This window comes from Orcinus orca, chromosome 18 (genome assembly GCF_937001465.1).
Source record: "Orcinus orca chromosome 18, mOrcOrc1.1, whole genome shotgun sequence".
In the NCBI taxonomy this organism is placed as follows: domain Eukaryota; kingdom Metazoa; phylum Chordata; class Mammalia; order Artiodactyla; family Delphinidae; genus Orcinus; species Orcinus orca.
This window is the reverse complement of record NC_064576.1, coordinates 28533153-28552535: the sequence shown is the minus strand read 5'-3', so window position 1 is coordinate 28552535 and position 19383 is coordinate 28533153. Positions and strand designations below refer to the sequence as shown.

Below are 19383 nucleotides of genomic sequence, written 5' to 3'. Positions count from 1 at the left end.
CAGAGTTGCCATTAGAATTGAATGAGTTAACGGTACGTGAAGCACGTACGTCAGTCGCAGGCGCATAGTCAACGCCCAGTGAGTGTTAGCTACGTTGCTCTTATTGTGACCACTCCAACTCCGCATATGAGGACACTCACGCCTCTGTGGCGTCTTACCTCAGCAACCCCACTTCTCTCCTCTGAGTTACGCCAGCATACCTCTCCCTCTCAGGCATATTAGCCCAATGAAACTACTTCATTTTAGGCTGTCCCTTGGAATTTTAACTCTATCTAGGACTAGACTGTAGACTCCTCAAAGGAAAGAAGTCTGTTTTAAGAACCTGTGACAAGAACCTTTATCAACTCTTCCTGAGACTTCTCCAAGGGCAGTGTCTTTCAGACCACCTAACCTGCTTCTTGCGTTACCTTCCTAAAGCCCCTGTCTCTTTCTCAAAAAAATCCAAAGATGCGTGATAAAATCCAAACAGTTGAGAAGGAGATTCTAGGCCAGGATAGTTCATTTAGAAATATATGCAAGCCGTATACATATAACTTAAAATTTCTAGACTCCACATTTTAAAAAAGCTAAAAAGGAATAGGTGAAATTAATTTTAATATTAAATATTTCATTTAACTCAGTATATCCAAAATATCACCAGTTCAATATGTAAGCAATTTAAAAAATTACTGAGATATCTTAAATACTTTGTCTTTTGATACCAAGTTTTTACAAAGCCTTGGGCTAGTTATTTAACCTCTGTGAGACTGGAATTGCCCCATCTGCAAAGGGAAAATAAGAGTTAATAGGTTTGTGGGAAGATGAAAATGTCATAATGCATGTGAAGCCCATTGTGTTTGTTTCTTATTACCTCAGACTTAGTGGCTTGAAATAACACAACTTTATTATTGCACAGTTCAGGGGGTCAGAAGTCCAAATGGGCTCCAGTCAAGGTGATGGCAGAGCTGCATTCCTTCTGGAGGCTCTGCGTGAAAATGTTTCCTTGTCTTTTCCAGCTTCTAGAGGCTGCCTGCATTCCCTGGTTGCTGGCCCCTTCCTCCGTCTTCAAAGCCAACAGTGTAGGGTCTTCAAGTCTCTATCTCTGAGCTCTGCTTCTGTCACCACATCTCCTTCCGTGACTTTGACCTTCTTGCCTCCTGTTTCCCATGTTAGGACTCTTGTGATCCCATCGGGCCCACCAGGTTAATCCAGGAAAATCTCCCCATCTCAAAGTCTGTACCCTTAATTACATCTGCAAAGTCCCTTTCACCATATAAGGTGACATAATTACACCCGCTGGGGATTAGGATGTGGCCATATTTGGGGGGCTGTTATTCTGCCTACCATACCCAGGCATTACACAGAGATCGGCCACTGTAAGCCCTCAACAAATGCTCTCTCTTATTTTTAGAAAACTTTGATTATAGTTCTTAATAACATTGTGTTACTTACATGGTTCCGTATTTGTGTTCTGTGGCCGTCTCATCCGTAGCACCTGGCCCAGTGCTGCATGTATTTACTAACTTGTACAGTTCACTTATCAGGCAACTTCTGTGTGTAACTCATGGTTACTAAGCAAGTGGGAACACAGTTCCCATCCTTGTGAGCATGTACTGTCAAGTGGAAATAGAACAGGTGCTCAACTATTTATTAAATGAATTGATGAAGCAAAACAGCTTACTTCCACTTTGGAGGAACACACCAACACCTTAGTTTTCACCACACTCTCTCCCTGGAATGCCTTTTTCACTTGTGCCTCTCAAAACTTATCCGTCCTGCAAGACTGGGCTGAAATACCAGCTTTGTTCTTTTTGGGGAAATGGACATTGTAAGTCCTAACCGAACATGTTTCTTGTCCTGCTTTGTTAACTAACATATTGTGAAGTTGATGGCCTTCTCTCTAGAGACTATGTAAGACTGTGTAACCATAGTTTATACAGTCACTTACTGGACGCTCTCCTCCAACCTCGGCTTTGATTTTGTTTCATAATTTTTCTTCACTGTAACTCCCTCCAGTACTTTTATAGCCTATGCATTTTTTTTCTTAGCTCCCTTATGTCGCTTGTGAAATGAAGCAGCCGTTAAGTCAGTCATTTAAAACTTATTATCCTGTTTCACTCAGCCAAGTCCTCTATGCCAAGATAAAGTTAGAAGTGCAAGAAATCTGTTGGGAGTGGTGCCTCTGAAAGAGCCAGGTGTGAGGGGGCAGGAGTGGGCGAGGGAGCGTTCAGACTGCCACGCAGGTTTGGCATCTACCCCAGGACAGGGGGAAGGAGTGCTGGGCAGGAAAAGGCTCTGACTGCAGCACAGCTCCAAGGAACCTCTCTCGGCTGGGCTAGCCCGCGTCCTGGTGTACAGATGGCCCACAAAGGAGCGCTGCTTTGGGCAGACATGGCCAGGCCCTGGTACCCTGCCATGCTCTGTCACTGGCCAGGGCTGCAGGGGAAGAGTGTGGCTTTGGATCAAGTGCCGTGGCGGATCCCCTAGGTGGGGCAGGTGCAGGCTGGCAGCTGACCCCTTGCCCACACCCGCCATGAAGAAGCTGGGCGCCGGGTCCCTCTGGATCTACCCTGCACAGTCCTTGAGGCAAAGCCTGTCTTGTTCCCTTGGCAATCTTGCCCATATTACTGGTGTCCAGTTTCCATTTCATGAGTTACTTCTTTTCATAGGACCAGTTGGTAATGTAATAGTAATAGCATGATGGGGTAGGAAGAACTTGGGTTTGAGACACAGAAAGATCTGGATTCACATCGCAGGTTTTTTCCAGCCAAATCTGTATTAGATCAGCTGGCATCTAATGCAAGTTCTTTAACTTCTTTAAGCAGCTGAAATGAGATTAAAGTCATCTGCTGAAATGAGATTAATAACTGTTTTACCTACTGAGTTGTCTGCCTAGCAGCTCTTTTGGGGGAAGCAACAGAGTTGCTGGGAGGATTAAATAAAATGCTTATAATTCAGTGGCAGCTGTTGAGGAGGCGTTGAATAAGTGTTCTTTTCTTCTTTACTCTTCACTTTCAAATAATGCTTTACGTGAGATAAAGCACTTTTGTAAATGCTTCCTCAACTGATTTAGATTAGGTATTATTATTTCCAAGAAGTTGTGACCGAAAGGAATTAGTGGCTGACTCAAGGTCACACAGCCAAAACCGAGGCAGAATCAGGGCTTGAACCCAAGTCCCCAGGCTTCTGTTTCAGCACCATTTATGTACTGTTGGCAGTTTTCAGGAAAACAAGAGGCGGTGTTCCATCTGTCAGAAACATGTGTGGCTAGGTACTGGTGGAATTCAGTGACAGAGTGGCCAGGGAGAAATGTTGGGCTGAAAAATATGAAAAAGAAGGTGAATAAGTAATTGTTATATATGAGAAGTTAACAGTGAACTGTGTATATTTTTCAAATATGCTTACTGATGGAGTAAGGAGGTTTTAGACCTAAACACACTGTCCAGAAAACTGCTTAAGAAAAATGGCTTTTTCCAGGCCTGAAAATATAACAGGAAAAGAGTTTGTTTCCAGATTCTCCGACACCTGCTCTCATGATTTTGCTTTCTGTTTCCTGCCTGGTATCCTGCACAGCATTTGAAACCTTTGTGCACAGTATGCTTGAGCCAAAAGTATGCCAAAGCCATCTGCCTTCTGAGCTTTGTCAGAACGTATTTATCCATAAAATGCTTTTCTGGTTTTGAGATGCTTGGAATATGACTAAAAATAGCTTCCTCATAAACGAAGATAAGCTGCAGTCATTGTGAGAATGTTTTAGGACTTTGTTTTTATCCCTATTACCAGCGTATTAATTTGAGACGGCTCATGGCTGTCAAGCGATCTCCATAGTTTCCCTTTCTTTTTCCTTCCCATTTACACACTGCAGCTTACATTTCTCAAGTGTCCATGACGCCTCCGATCTGCATGGCATTCTCAAGGTTAGTTTCATTACTGTGGCCGATGAATTTAAGTCAGATATGTTCACAATGGCCTCATCACATCTGGTTTTCTGGGGTAAACCTATGAACTGCTTCTGTCTCTGACCTACTTTGTGTTTTTGGGAAACACTGAAAGCCAATCCTGAATCTGTGCCCTCAGTGTTCTCCCACAGGCTTGGGCATGAAACGAGATTATGAGATTACTGTGAAAGGCAGAGCTTTGCGAGCAGGTGCTGAGAGGTAGAAGCTGGGGCTGAGGGGTTGTCTGGGAGCAGTGTCACCATCCCTTCCTGATGCCTGTTGCCCAACATCCTCATGGTAGAATGATCGTTTTGAAGAAAACAACTGTGTTGCCCTGAAGGTTCTGGAACCTCTTTTGAACATGGGTAGAGAATCCCATTGTCAGAAAATGTGTGTGTGTTCGGGGGGCGGGGGGGGGGATATAAACACACGAGTGCCTTTAGGACCCTTTTCTGTTTCTTCCCGAATCATAAATCCAAAGTATTCTGGAGGTTGAAATTGAACTAGCCCTGCCTGCAACCCTTTCAGCTTGACTTGGGACCACCCAGAAGTGCCCTCAGTAACAACAAATGACTCTCCTGGCTTTTGAACCCATTGGGCAGTTAAAAATTGCTTGTAATTCTGGGGCATTGTCACTAATAACGAAGGAAGTTTGCATAATGTCCTTCTCCTGAGAGATTTTAAAAGAAAAGTGTTATCATTACTTTTTCAGTGATCGTTCAGATGTATCTTATTTAGATGAAGAGGGACCTCTGTACTGTTTCAAAGTCCTTTCTTGCTCAGGAAGGCCCCGCGCCTGTACATACAGTGGATCCACAAATTATATCATGAAGAGATCAGTCTTTGTGATCTTCAGATTCTTTTGTTTTTTTGCAGTCAGCTGTCCAACACAAGGAAAGTTGGACTATTCACACTGTTCTATCACATTCTAGAATTTTCTACACACATACCTTTTTCCTCCTGCCTTTCTCTACATCTCCACGCTTGAAATGCTACTTATTTTTCAAGGGGAAGCTTAAGGGGCCTCTTAGCTAACCGCCCCCCTCCCAACAACAATAACAAAAACAAAAAAACCACTAATAACCATCTTTCCTAAACCCTGAAGCATTTGGTGTGGACATTTTTATGCAATTTATTAGAAGGTTCTCTAAATAGTTACCTGTACTCAGGCTAGATCTTTTCTTTATATTTTAAGTTCCTTCAAGGCAAAGATTATTTTAAATTTCTCACAAATGCTTAACAAAGTCATTAAAATAATGGTTATTGGGACTTCCCTGGTGGCGCAGTGGTTGAGAGTCCGCCTGCCGATGCAGGGGACACGGGTTCGTGCCCTGGTCCGGGAAGATCCCACATGCCATGGAGCGGCTGGGCTTCTGAGCCATGGCTGCTGAGCCTGCACGTCTGGAGCCTGTGCTCCGCAACGGGAGAGGCCACAACAGTGAGAGGCCCGCGTACCGAAAAAAATAAATAAATAAATAATGGTTATTGACAAATGATCTATTTTCAACAGTGGGAATTTAGAACAAAACTGATCAGAACTTTTGATCAGTCTGCCTCATGAAATAAATATAATCTGATTTATGACTCATCGTAAGTCAACAGTGCGTCAATTTCATGAGTTAACTGTAAAAAACATCTACTAAAACACACAGTCTATAATAGATAAAGAAAAGACTAGTGATTCTGTCGATTGTTATACACGTTGAAAAAGGAGCTGGTTAATAAGGTGGAGGTTGTTGAATTTCCTAAATACTTTCTTCTATCTTTCGCATATGTCTGTTTATGAATATCTATCTCTCCATCTCTCCAGTGTTAAGATTCCAACATTGTACTTCATTACTACTCTTATTTTCCCTAACAAACAGTTTTGAAGGTTATGATTGTGCTATGTTAGTAAATTTCTTTCCAAGGAAAATTGGATGGAGTTTTAGACCTTAGGTATTTAAATTTTGTTTCTCAAGCCAACACCTTACACACTTGTTAGACTTTATCACTGTATAAAAATGTACAGTGGTTTATTGACATGTACATTCCAATATGTTTACAGCTGCAAGATAATGAGGCACACTCAGTATTGCACTTCATTAAAATTTCAGGCTCAAACTTAACCTAGAAGTTTAAATGAAACTGCATTTGTAATTTAGTAATTCTTATACAGGACAAACATTGATATCTTTATATACAGTGTGATACTTATTACATTTATATGCCGTCCTAACACATTTTTTTTGTTTTTAAATAACAGTCTAGGAAATAAACCAGAATATTCCTCTTTTTATCCCCACCCATGATGCAATTGTACAGGATTACAAAAAGGCAGTATACAATAAACAATGATAATTTTTCTCTTTTGCTTGAAAGCCAGCATCATTCTTAGTCCATGGGCATGGCAATTCTTTGATATCAATTATCTATAAATGTCCAATGCTTCACAGGCCAATGACGATAATGGCCACATGCAAACACCTCACAAGTTTGATGTCTTGGTTCAAAAGAAGATAAACTGAAATAATAGGGAAACTTTCCATAGCAAGAATTATGTACATGGTATTTGGCATCCTTCTTGCACTGTGAATGGTTCATTTTCATGGATGTAAAAATGGTCCCGTCTTTATGCTGAGCAGAGTTTAAACTTCACCACATCTGCCTGGGGGGATGAAGGTAACTTTTCTCTCTGTAGACAAAGGAATCTGAGTGTTCTAAAAAGTGTGAGCATTTCTGCATACTCCACAACCCAGGGCAAACTCTTCTCCAGTGGGTGGATGCACAACATGGAGAGGACATTCAGTTCCTTCTAATTGTTTGCCTTTGGGACCTGTATAAATTTTGAAGGAGGCAAAAAAATATAATTAAAACACACACACACATACAAACCTAATGTAAATATTAATCACCTGTAAGTTACTTAGAGAAATAATGTGACTATAGTTATGCAAATATAAAATTAAAAAATTATTTTCTTCTAACCACAAAAACAAAAACATTCACTATAAAAAATTCAACGTACCACATACATGCAGCAGGAAGGGATAGGGTCCCTATCCCGGGCCAGAAGGATTATCTCCTTCAGCTTCTTAATCTGGACTCTTGTCCTCATCCATACAACACTGCCCCCTTTTCGCTCCCTTCCTTCGCTGGCCTCCAGCTCACCACCCTCCTCCTGCTCGTCCTGGCTCACGCCTCTATTCTGGCCATCTTCCTAAACACTCTAGCCTCACGTTATTCTCATCTTGCTTCTTTAAAGCTTCTTGAAAAGTCCTAAAGTACTTCTACTGTAAAGGAAGTGGAGGAAGAATAGTATAACAAATTTTACTTGAGATGAGCAAATAGAAAAGAGTAGCCGTACTTAAAAAAAAAACCTATGTATCTTAGTATCCTTGTTTTTGAATAGATAATATACTTTACACGGTTTAAAAATCAAAATGTTAAAAAAAATTACATACAAAAAGAAGTCACCTTCCCCCCATTTGTATCCCATTTTTCCCTGTTTTCCCCAATAGTTAATCAGTTTTATTAGTTTCTTGTCAATCTCCCCAGTGGCTTTTTAAAATGCATATGAGTATATATTCTCATTTCCCCCTTTCTTACAAAAGGTGGCATACTACACACACTGTTCAGTAACTTGATTTTTCCTTTAACAGTATCTGCTATAGATCTTTCCATATTAGTCCACAGAAACTCCATCCTCAGTCACCTTCCTTTTTAATAGTGTGTAGTACTGAGTGTTTAACCAACCTCTTACTGGATACTTGCATTGTTTACAAACTTGTATTATTATAAACAATGATGCAATGAATAACCTTCATATCTGCTCTTTTTTATTTTTCTCACATATGTGGGTATATCCCCGGAAGTGGGATTGTTGAAGGGTAGGTATATTGGCAATTTTGAGAGGCACCACAGGGTTCTGCCATTTGCACTCTGGTAAGCAGTGGATGAGACTGTGTGTTTCCCAGCTTTAACAACGTTGTACACTGTGGTGTATGTGCTCTTGCATGTATTTCCACTCGTTTCAGATCTGTCTCTTCTGTGGTCACATTTACCTCTCCTTCCACTCTCCTCACTTCTGTTAAGCCTGGTATGCCACCCCACCGTGATCACCAGCCTCCTGTCCTCTTCCAATTTTCTGTCTCTTTTTGGTTTCATATTCACTTTTTCTCAGCCTGACCTCCATAGACAATCATCTCTCCTGTATTCTCAGTGGCTTCTTTAATTCCCTTGGCTTTCTGATGCTCACTATGCTGCCCATTCCCAGCCATTCTAGATCAAATCACTTGTCCATTTTATGGTGCTGGTTCCAGGCTTCTTAGAAAATATCATAGCTGCTCACAATAAAGGCAGATGTGTGACCAAAAAAAAAAAAAAAAAATCACGAAATCCTTTTAAATGGTTCTATTATCAATTTATAATTTCAAACTTCTCAGGGCCCTTTAGTGCTGAGCAGCTATCCTTCTACTAATCCTTAGCTGACTTCCTTCTCAGTCCCCACACAATTGCTTCTTACAGCTCTGAGCCCCTCATTCATGATGGTCATCTTACTTTTTGCTCCACTCAGAAAGTCAGACGCTTACAAGGGCCGAGGAATTCCCTTTGTTTCTTTAGGATAGTTTGAACTGGGTTTCTGCCACTTGAAACAAAGTGTTGTCATGTGATCATTGAACAAAACGAGATACCATATACATTATAACCATATTTATGAATATTAAAAGCATACCTGCAGGACAGTGTGGTAGTTCTTCCTTAGGAATGCTAGTCATTCTCTGAAAATCATCATGACAAGCATTACAAAAATGTGTTGTTCCAAAACAGAAAAAGACTGCCACTGAACAGCAGTAGCGACATTTATATTCCAAAAAGTCTGTGCCATGTTTCGGACACATCTACAGCAAAAGAAAATAAATACAAGATTATGGCAAGTCTATTTCAACGATACCTAAGAAAACCATACACTTAACTCAGTGATTCATATTTTGAGAGTACACACAGCTCTCAAAACTGACTGAAAAACTGATGATACACACATTAAAATATTGAATAAATGTGTGGCTTGGCCCAAAAGGTTTGGACGAAGCCCCAAATTTAAATCCCAGCTCCATAATAGCCAATATTATTTAATAAGCTAGCCATTTAATTTCCTTGTGAATGTTTCTTGGTCAGCCAAATTGAAAAATTAATAATATTTCTTCTATCTCTCAATCTCATAGATGTATTATTAAGATTTCACTGAAGACGGGAAAACCTAAAAGTGTGACTGCAGGTTTAAGAAAATGAAGTAAGTAAATTTAGTACTTGTTGAAATATGGTGATTATCTTATGGGAGACAAAATTATAAAATGCAAATACCATCCAAAAGAAATAATATATACAAAATGATCTGGAAAATTATACACTGCCCTACAAACATCAGAAAGCACTGGGGAAAAAAAACGTACTATACTATCCCCATCATATTCGTTATATTATTATTTTAAAAACATAGAAGCTTAACATTTCTAAACTGTCCTTTCTAATAAAATGTTCTGCCCACCTGAGCCCTGGACACATCAGAACAGGCACCGCAAATGAGCTCTCTGGGATCATAATCATCTCCCTGTCCAGCCTCAGCATCGCAACGAGCTTCACCACCGAAATATGCCTAAGGAGGGAATGCATTCAGATCACAGCAGGAAACAGAAAACTCTGCCATGGGAGGTTCAGTGTGGGTGCAATGGAAGTGAGATCGCGAGGTCTCAGGAAATACTATTGTCTATTGACATTCCCTTGTAATGCCAAGTGGATACCCATATTGCTGCCTGTAAGAAATAGATCAGGGTATGAAATAAAGCTACTTCAGTTCTGGAATGCATTCATACTTACAGTAGAAAGTTCAGACATTGTACTGTCAAAGCAAAATAACAAAAGAATGTATAATATTCCAAATAAATATCAAGAATAGGATATTAAGTAGTAAAGAGAAGCTATGATTTTCCAGGGCCAAGTTTGAATAGTTTTTCTCTTTTTGAAATATGAAATAACATATTCCCTTCTACTATTCTAAATAATAGTTTTTCTCTTTTTGAAATATCATATTCCCTTCTACTATTCTAAATAAATGCCTAAAATAAATATTAGTATAAAATTATAATCCTGAGGCTAATGGGAAAGAAAAAAAAATCAATTTTGATCATATAAAAATGTTTAAAAAGGAAAGGCAAATTTGGATATTCTGTTCAGGACATTGCTCATACTTATAGAGCTGCACTACATGTAGGAACTCAACAGTATCTAATACAGATACTTGAATATATGAAGTTATCATCATGGGTAATTCCTCTCTATTTGCTCTGGGCACAAAATAAATTAGACCAATTATAACTGGGGCATTCTGCATATATAACATGTCTCATAGGCAAAAAAACTATATCCATAATTGGGTATAAATAAGATGAGTCAATAGAAATCTATTATTTGTACTGGAAAAACAAGATGAAAGACAGGCTTCATTGATAAAGAGGCTATAAATGGTCATCCACCAGCTAAATCAGGCCTCAGAAGTATTTCATTTGTCCTGGGGGCCTATTCCAACTGTTTTACTTTTCTAGATTCCCTGCGTGGCTTCCTGGACATCTGACTGTCATCTGTGTGGTAGCGCAGTATTCATTTATGAGGTTCAGTACATTAAACACACAGAAGAAATAGTATTTTATTATTTGTAACAATTCAAGTTTCACAAATGTACACCATTGGTCTTTCCTTGGGTGTGTGTATTCGTCTGCCTTTCTGGCTACCATCTATCTACTTAGCCTTCCATTCATTATCTGTATTTTCTTTCTGTTACTTCGGGAGACTATGCATCTTTCATATATTGATTCCTTCATTTATTCATTCTCCAATTAACTTAGTGTCTAATAAGTGCCAAGTACTAGAGATAGAGAACTTAAGAAACATAGTCTCCGTCCTCATGGAACTTATCAAGGGGGACAGAGACACGTGAACCAGTCACCGTTAATGCAGAATAATGAGCGCTTAGATGGACGTATGCGAGATGTCAAAATGGCGTGGCGGTGGTGGGGAGGTCGGGGCACGCTGCAGAGGAGGCGAAACCGGAGCCGAAACCGGAAGTGTGATTGCACAGATCTGGCCGTGCCTATGAGCATGAGCGTGAGCGTGAGCGTGTGCGTGTGCGTGGGTGGCAAGTGAGAGTAAGATGCAGAGTAGGAGGCAGAGAAGAGCATTCCATGGACAGAAGAGCCCGGGCGACGGCGTGGAGGTGTGGGTGAGTGAGGCAACACGGCCCAGTTTGGGGCACTGCAAGTTGTTCCGTGTTCCGTTGCACGGGGCACAAGTGGTGGCATGCTGGGAGATGAGACTAGAGAGGTGGAGGGGCCACAGGATTAGAAGCTGAACAGTGACACGATCAGATCTGGGATCTAGAAATGTTCATCTGCTAGTGGAATTGTAAGTGTAAAGCACGGAATGGAGCGGTTAGGGGCTCCACACAAGAAGCCCAGTAAGAAGGCTACTAATAATTACCAAAGAAAACGATTAGGGTTGCTAAAGATATAATAATAGAAAGAAAAAAGAACTCAAGAGAGATCTGGAGGTAGAATTGACTTTGTTCATTTGTTAATACAGACTGGAGATTGAGAGAGTCAGAAGTATCTGTGAGAAATCTAAATGTCTGGTAGACAGTTCGGTATTTGTATCCAAATCTCAAAAATTTTGGAGGGTCGGAACAGTACAGGTGGTAGGCAAAGGCATGGGTATACAGGTCACCAAAGGTGAGGAGGTATGATCAGGCAAGAATGGAGGGCTGGGGAAACAAATATGTAAGGAGTAGATGAATAAAAAGGAACTCTGTGAGGGGGGTAAAGAAAGTGACCAGAAAGGAAGGAAGATACCAAAGAGAGTCTTGTCCTGGGAGCCAAGGAGGTAAGAATTTTAAGAAGGGAATGGTCAAAAGAGTTAAGCAAAAGAAGTTTATTTCAGAGCCAACTGGATTTGGAAAACAAGAGGGGATTGCTGATGGGAAACAGCTTGTGTAGTGAAACACCTCATGTTTGTTTTGGAAATAGTCTGTATATGTTAAAAAAAAAAAGCGCCTCCAAACAAACTAAGGAAATAAATTCTACTTGAAGCACAGCACCAGACTTTCTCATTTTTAACTTTAGACTTAAAACGTAAGAAATAATTAGACATCACTATACTATTCAACTTCTTAATCACACAGGTAATCTTAATAATTCGTAGTATGATTAACAGCATACCTTTCTGCATTTGTAGCAGACATAATATGCATATCTATTCATGGCATAGCCAGCGGGGTCATTATAAAATCTCACACCAGAGGTTGTGATAGCTTCGCTCTTATGCAGACCTTCATATTCCAATCTCATTAGGGCTTTTCTTCTGACATCCTCATAGAGCTCTTTTATAGGATCAAGCAGGTCTTTTAACACAATATGATTTATTTTGTTCTGCAATTTTGAAAAACGAACATTCTTTAACAGAATCATTTATTTATTAATTCAACAAACACTTAGTATTCACCTAAGTGCCAAGCACTGCGCTAGGACAGGAGATAACCAAACATTTCCTAAATAAAATGCCATTTAAAAATAATCCTGTAAAGTCCTCACAAGCCTATAGTTTCCCAAGAGCAGGGAAAGTGGCGGCAAGTGGGGCACAGAACACGAAAATTCCATTTGATTAGCTTCATATTCCTGAGTATGACATATATCTCCTGCTGCCTTAGCTGTTCTGGGAATAAAGGGTTACCCTGCTGCCACAAATATCCCTCTGTGTGTGTTTTTGGTTCCTTGGGGGTGGGGCAGAATGTTAGATAATAGAAATGAACAAGTAGTATTTTCTATATCACTCTCATCCATCATTTCCTGAATGTGACTTTTCTTTGTGGCAACAAATGAGAAGGGAGAGAAAATCCTATCATCTTTTTGGATATTGCTCAGTCTAAGCAATGACTGTGCTAAGTCCATGTTATACCCTAAACACCAGTCTGGCAGTACATTCTTAAACAAAAGTTTTTTGTTAAACATCATTAGCTTGCCAAAATAACCTGCTGCTTTGGTTCCTATCTTTGCAGGGACGTGTCAAAATGTCAAGAATTTTCTCCTTATTTTACCTGAGCTCTAAAGAATCTGTCCTAATAGCACTTTAAAAAGTTCAGGTTTCACTCTTTCACGGCAGGTATCAGTACCTACAAGCACCACAGGCTCATTCTTCTTTTTGGTAGTCACCCACTGACAAGTCACATGGACTGAACTCTCAGCGGGTCTGAAAGCAGTGATGCGTGCCCTTCAATGCACGATGATATCTAAATGAATTTTCTGATGCAACAGTTTAATTTAATCAGCTTTTAATGGACAATTAATGTCTTGAAATGTAGTATAATAGAAAGATCTTATTCTCAGGTACTACCTGGGTGAAGAGAGCAGAAACTGATGGGGGCTGGTGGTAAAAAGTAGACTAAGAAGGACACTGAGAGATGCTGCCATGTTTATTTTGAAAGATGAAAGATGAAGACAAAGATGAAAATTAATAGAAAGCAGATAATTTCCGATTCTTTCCATACCTTGCAAATGGGACAAGATATAAATCCAAATGTTATCCTTGGACCAAGCCATCTGTTTTCCAAAACTCGTCGACAGCACTGTAAGTGGAATATGTGACTACAATCCAGCTTAAATAAAGAAAAGAGAAGGATATAAGCAAATGTAATAACAATAAACACGAGTAACTGGCAGATTAGTCAATGTAAGGTGCTACTTAGGGCAGGTAAGAGAAAAATCTAGAAATTCAGTACACTGAAACTTCGGCACTTCTCTATTATTCACGTGACATTATGAACGAGATCTTCAGCTTCTCCCAATTTTTACCATTCATGTATTAACGCCACCTTATAGAGAGTAAGCTGGGCTAGGGAGAAATGTGAAATTATTCAATTTTGTATCTCACAGGAAGAAGAGGAAACTACTGATTTAAAGATTTAAAATTTATTTTTGAGAATATTTATTGTCTTGGAATCACAAGAACTGGAAATATAAACAAACAGCCAGTAAATGTTAAAAAAAACTTATTTAGCAAATTGTAACTTCTATAATATTACTAACATTATAGATATATGTATATATATTATATATAGAGGTATGTATCATGCATAGATTAATTACATAATGCTATAAAAGGCCATGCTGGATTCTGGAAATTAAGAAGAGAGAAGCTACTGGATAATCTAATTATTTTTTTTCTCCCTTATGAACATTTTATACTTTCAATTGATTATACAGGCTTACACAAATCACAGATTAAAGCTCACTGCACAAAATGGAGACAGAACATAAAGAGACAGCATTTGCTCTGTAATAAACTGGGGGATATTAGTGGGATATTTTCTCCCAATGGTATAAGAAAGATTCAGTCGTTTGTTTATTTGACATGTATATTTATATTTCCTATTGAAAAATCTAGGCACACTTAACACGTTAAAAGCGGAGACAACCTGAATGGCCGGTGCTGCGGAGAGCGCTTCTGTGAAACAGATCATGCACATGTCGTCAGCGTCCTGCTTCAGGGTTACGGCATTTTTATCACAGCCGTGTAGACAGGGCAGACAGCGCTCTTCGTTTTTAACACCTCCGCATGGATGGCCACAAGGATGCGTCTTGCTACAGGCTATCTTAGCATATTCCTGTTAAAGATGAATTACAACGGCACAGAAAATATCAAAAAAGGCACACATCCTGGTAATTACATCCATTATATTAATTTTCCAAGGTACTTTCCCCCGGGAAATAGATATAAGGCTAAGTAACCATAAAGTAGTTATTTTTATTCTTTGTTTGCATATAACTTAGGATTATTAACAAAGTCTAATGTGATTTAAAAAAATTTCACTCCACATTAAAGGGAATGCTGATTAAAAAGTGAGCTGCAATTTTAATCTATTTGTTATCCTGCATAGCCATGAAGCAAAAAAAATTCCTGACATATAATCATCCAATCACCACCTACCTCTCACCAAAATGGGGATTAAAAAAATACAGGTATCCCTCACTATCTGGACACTATCCAAATTCTTGTTAACTAAATTGAGGAATCAAAAATATTTGGATAGCGTGGAATGTGTACAGATGTTCATGCATAAACAACTTTAAGGAAACAAGTGAATAAAAAATGTGTAACAAGCAAAGGAAAGGCAGCCCACAGATTTTTATCTGCTTCTAGCACAGAAGTAAATGTTAAATATATATGATGGTGGTAGTTGGGAAACACACACAAGAGACTGATTTGGGTTTGAGAGCTTTAACTGATCCATTCTCCAGCTTTGATAAAGCATTTAACTCTTGACATGGGTAATACACTAATTTAGAAAACAAAAGTGATGCTGAGCTCAGAGTCCTATTTATATGAAGTGAAGGTGTCATGAGGGAACACGTGCTACTCCTTACATGATGGCCTAACTATACACGCACCTGGCAATCTGCATCAGAACAAACACTGCCAACAGCAGACAACTCTGTTCCACTCCTGGAACCACAGAAACGGCATGCTTCCGAGCTACTTGTGGTGGGTTTACCTAGGTTCAGGCAGAAAAGGAAAGTCCTCCTTAAGTATATGCTTTCTACATATTTTAATATAACTAACGGAAGAAAACAAATCAAGCAAGCAGGGATATGTACCAGGTGCTATCACTGAGAAATCAGCCCGGCAGTCTTGCAGCTGAAGGGTTGTAAGCTGCCCTAATTAGAAAGTAAATAATCACACACAAAAAAGGATAAGAGACTAAAGAGCTGCCTGAAGCCAAATAAATTATTAACTGATTTATTTATACTTCTTCAGTACACAGAAACCGACTAGGCTTCTAGTCAAGACAGCAGGTCGAGCAGCTATGGTAAGCCCCCTCATTACAAAAGCACAATGCCAGACAAAATATAACAACAAAAATTAAATAAAGATACATAGAAGAAAGGGAAATCATTAGGTACCTTTCCCAATGACAACATTACAAGGTATAGGAGAAAACCTATCAGCAGAGAATATGAAACGTGAATAACAGAAGAATTCCCACCCAGGGAACTAAAGATAATAGAAACATTTGAAAAGGAATTTAAATATGTTTGAAATAGTTAAAGGAGGAATGGAATCAATAAAACAAAGAACAAAAGGAAAAAGAACAAGATTTGAAAAACACAGACCAAGCTCATTTTAAAACACAGGTACAAAATTCTAAATATGATAAGTGAACTTAGCTATATTTACAGGAAATGTTTTTTAAAAAGGATAGTTAGGTCATAAATACAATGATGGTTCAAACACTAGAACATTCATTAATGTAATATGGTATGGAGGGAAAATAGGAGAAAAAAAAATCAGCTGTGAGAAAAGACCATGCTCTTGCAGCATGAAAAGTTATTCATATTTAAATTTGTCAGATTTACATCTAACACCAAAATCAGAAATTTGTGTCAGATAAACGGCAGACTACAGAGGTGCTGAAAATTGAGAATCTGTAAGATTCAGTGCACCTTTAAGCTGGGAATACACCAGACTTTAGAAAAAAATCAAAATGAAAAATGCATATTTTGGAGATAAAATGACTTGCCCAAGGTCACACAGCGAGTTCATGGCAAACCAACTTTCCCGACTTTTAATCTAATGTTCTACAATAGAACACTGAACACTGTCTAGTGAATATAAAAATACAGTGATCAATGATCTCATCATCACTTAATAGAAAACACTCAAAATTATTCACATTAAATAATTAAATTAAACATCTAGTTTAATCGTAATCAGTAGGGATGGTTCAATCTATTTGTCAGGCACGGTTCACTCTTAAATCCTTTTACCTGTGTGTTCTCGGAATTCCACCATTGCCTTCATGGTTTTAGAATCTGCTAGTGCCATCAACCAAAACAATTTGGTTCTACCACAACCTTCATGAAGGTCAACCTTTATAGCTTCTTCTTCTTCTTTGAAGACCTATTGTATCATTAAAGAAAAGGGGAAAATATATCACTCTGAAAGAAGTATACATTTTAATTATTCAATAATGAAAACGGCTTTTATTTATTAAGCAGTCTAAGAAATTCCAGATATTTCTAGTCTTCTCTTTAATCTTCACAACAGCCCCATTTTTATAAATGTGGAAACCAAGTCTCAGAGGTTAAACAACATGCTTGATTTACACAGCTGGTAAATGAGACAGCTGGGAACTCCACCAGGGTCTTTGATTCCAAGGTTCATTTTTCTCCCATTACGCCAAGTCTCCTTCCCACATTTATTTCTTACTGAATGTATTTTATGTTACAGATACTATTCTGCATGTAAATGCAGAAATTTTCACCTGTCTTTGATGAGTTTTGGTTCGCCGATGAAGATGAAGGAATCTGTCACAGTCAGTACATAAGTTTCCACATACGTTGCACAAAATGATTGCTGCAGTTTCACCGTCATCATGGTTATCACACATAGGCTAGAACAGGACATTTCCATACGTTACAAAAGGTTAACAAGAAAGTCTTAAATACTCATACAAATTGAATGTGATTTATTTACAGCAGGAACAGACTGTTACTCTCAACTCAAATAAGAATTTAAAATCTGGACATTAAACAGAATTATGGCAAGTGTACTTAACTATAAAAGCCCTCGGGCTTCCCTGGTGGTGGCGCAGTGGTTAAGAGCCCGCCTGCCAATGCAGTGGACACGGGTTCGAGCCCTGGTCCGGGGAGATCCCGCATGCCGCAGAGCAACTAAGCCCGTGTGCCACACAACTACTGAAGCCCGCACACCTAGAGCCCGTGCTCCGCAACAAGAGAAGCCACTGCAGTGAGAAGCCTGCGCACCGCAACGAAGACCCAACGCAGCCAAAAATAAATAAAATAAAATAAATTTATATATATTTAAAAAAAGGCCTCAGAATCCCCAAATCAATGATTAAATGCGCTATGGGCATTCAATGATTAACAAAATAAACATGTATACTTTTCTTAGCGACTTAAGAAAATTTCTCCCATTATATTCAAACATTATGCTAAATTAATAAATAATGCATTTTTGAAACTTGGATGTTAAAAAGAAAATGCTGAAAGGGCCTGTATAAAGTTTTTCCTTCCAGTGAAGCGAGGGATACTTATCAAACTCACTTTAAGTACATCTGTGAATAAATGGTATATCATGTTGTTCTCTTACTACTTTATTTCCTTCTTATCATAAAACCGATTACATTTTAGTACAAAATCTAGATATAGAATCAGAGTCTGGCTAAAACCAAACTTTGATATGATGCAAACATGACTCAGAGAAGAAGGGAACAGTTTTTTAATGTAATTAAATCCCCTAATATACTATGAAGAGGGAACCCTAAGTGAAATAGACTTGTGAGATGAACTTGGGCAGTGTGACACAATTTTTCAAGAGTTCCACTAACTGTGTATTTTGACACGTGAAGTCCTTTTTTTTTTTTTTTCGCTACACGGGCCTCTCACTGTTGCAGCCTCTCCCGTTGCGAAGCACAGCACAGGCTCCAGACGCGCAGGCTCAGCGGCCATGGCTCACGGGCCCAGCCGCTCCGCGGCATGTGGGATCTTCCCGGACCGGGGCACGAACCCGCGTCCCCTGAAACGGCAGGCGGACTCTCAACCACTGTGCCACCAGGGAAGCCCCTAGAGTCCTTTTTTTTAAGGCTAAGCCAAAGTTTACTGTAAAGAAAAACAAGCTAAATTTTTATAAAATAACTCTGATCTTACCATTTGTTTTTGTTGTCCATCCTTTCCCATCCATCTCCCTGAGGAGAGGCGATCCACGTGGTCCTGGTCGAGAACACACAGCGACGCCAGAGCAAGCCAGAGCTGCCGAAGGGAAAGGCTGTTACACTACAGAGCGTGGGGTTACGCCTTACAGAGCACCCACCGCCACAGCTCAGTGAAGGCTAGCTGGACTTGAAAAGACGTAGATCCCCAGTGGCACTCAAGTCTTCCTGGTGTGGTACCAGGTAGCCACGCCCTCTACTGTGTGTGCCATGCACAGAGTAGGCACTCAAACACATACTGAGTAAATGACTGTTGCTCTGATGAACCATTCTGTTGTCTACCTGACATATAAAATTAACCTTTATTATTCTGATATGTAAACAACATATCAATACATAAATTTACATATTTAATAAACCAATGCCTTCTACACATTTTCCAACTAATATCTGCCTGAGGCATTAAATTCCAAGGAAATCTCTATGCCTCTAACAGTCTAGCACTATGCTGGGTACACTTTGTCAGAAATAAGTAAACGTCTTACAAGCGTTAGAAAATTGCCCTCAAAAATACTTTAAAACTTTCTGAGGCTTAAAGAGCAAGCTTCATTTTTACACAGAATAACATATTTCTTCATTACTGAAAAACAGAAAATAATACTTAACTGTCTCAACTCTGAGAAGTGCATGTGAGCATCACTGGACATGAAGAGT

At 39.2% G+C, this 19383-nt stretch overlaps 1 protein-coding gene and 1 long non-coding RNA gene across 15 annotated transcripts in view; one reads left to right on the top strand and one right to left on the bottom strand.

Moving 5' to 3' along the window:
- Nucleotides 1-5894: 5894 nt before the first annotated feature.
- The window catches only part of MYCBP2 (MYC binding protein 2), a 273870-nt gene continuing 260381 nt past the window's right edge, over nucleotides 5895-19383 (bottom strand). For 12 of the 14 annotated variants that reach the window (XM_049700955.1, XM_049700945.1, XM_049700946.1 and 9 more), the window contains 10 exons: nucleotides 18668-18769; nucleotides 17263-17391; nucleotides 16766-16898; nucleotides 15389-15492; nucleotides 14416-14604; nucleotides 13489-13596; nucleotides 12164-12373; nucleotides 9445-9552; nucleotides 8632-8797; nucleotides 5895-6732 (listed from right to left, as the gene is read on the bottom strand). In XM_049700955.1, coding sequence (XP_049556912.1) covers nucleotides 6617-6732; nucleotides 8632-8797; nucleotides 9445-9552; nucleotides 12164-12373; nucleotides 13489-13596; nucleotides 14416-14604; nucleotides 15389-15492; nucleotides 16766-16898; nucleotides 17263-17391; nucleotides 18668-18769 — 1365 coding nt within the window. In that variant the 3' untranslated portion in view covers nucleotides 5895-6616. The other 2 variants (XM_049700954.1, XM_049700957.1) reach the window with 2 other exon arrangements.
- On the top strand, nucleotides 8793-17812 carry LOC125961898 (uncharacterized). The gene is made up of 2 exons (XR_007473001.1): nucleotides 8793-9189; nucleotides 17229-17812. It is a non-coding gene; the product is annotated as an uncharacterized LOC125961898 (long non-coding RNA).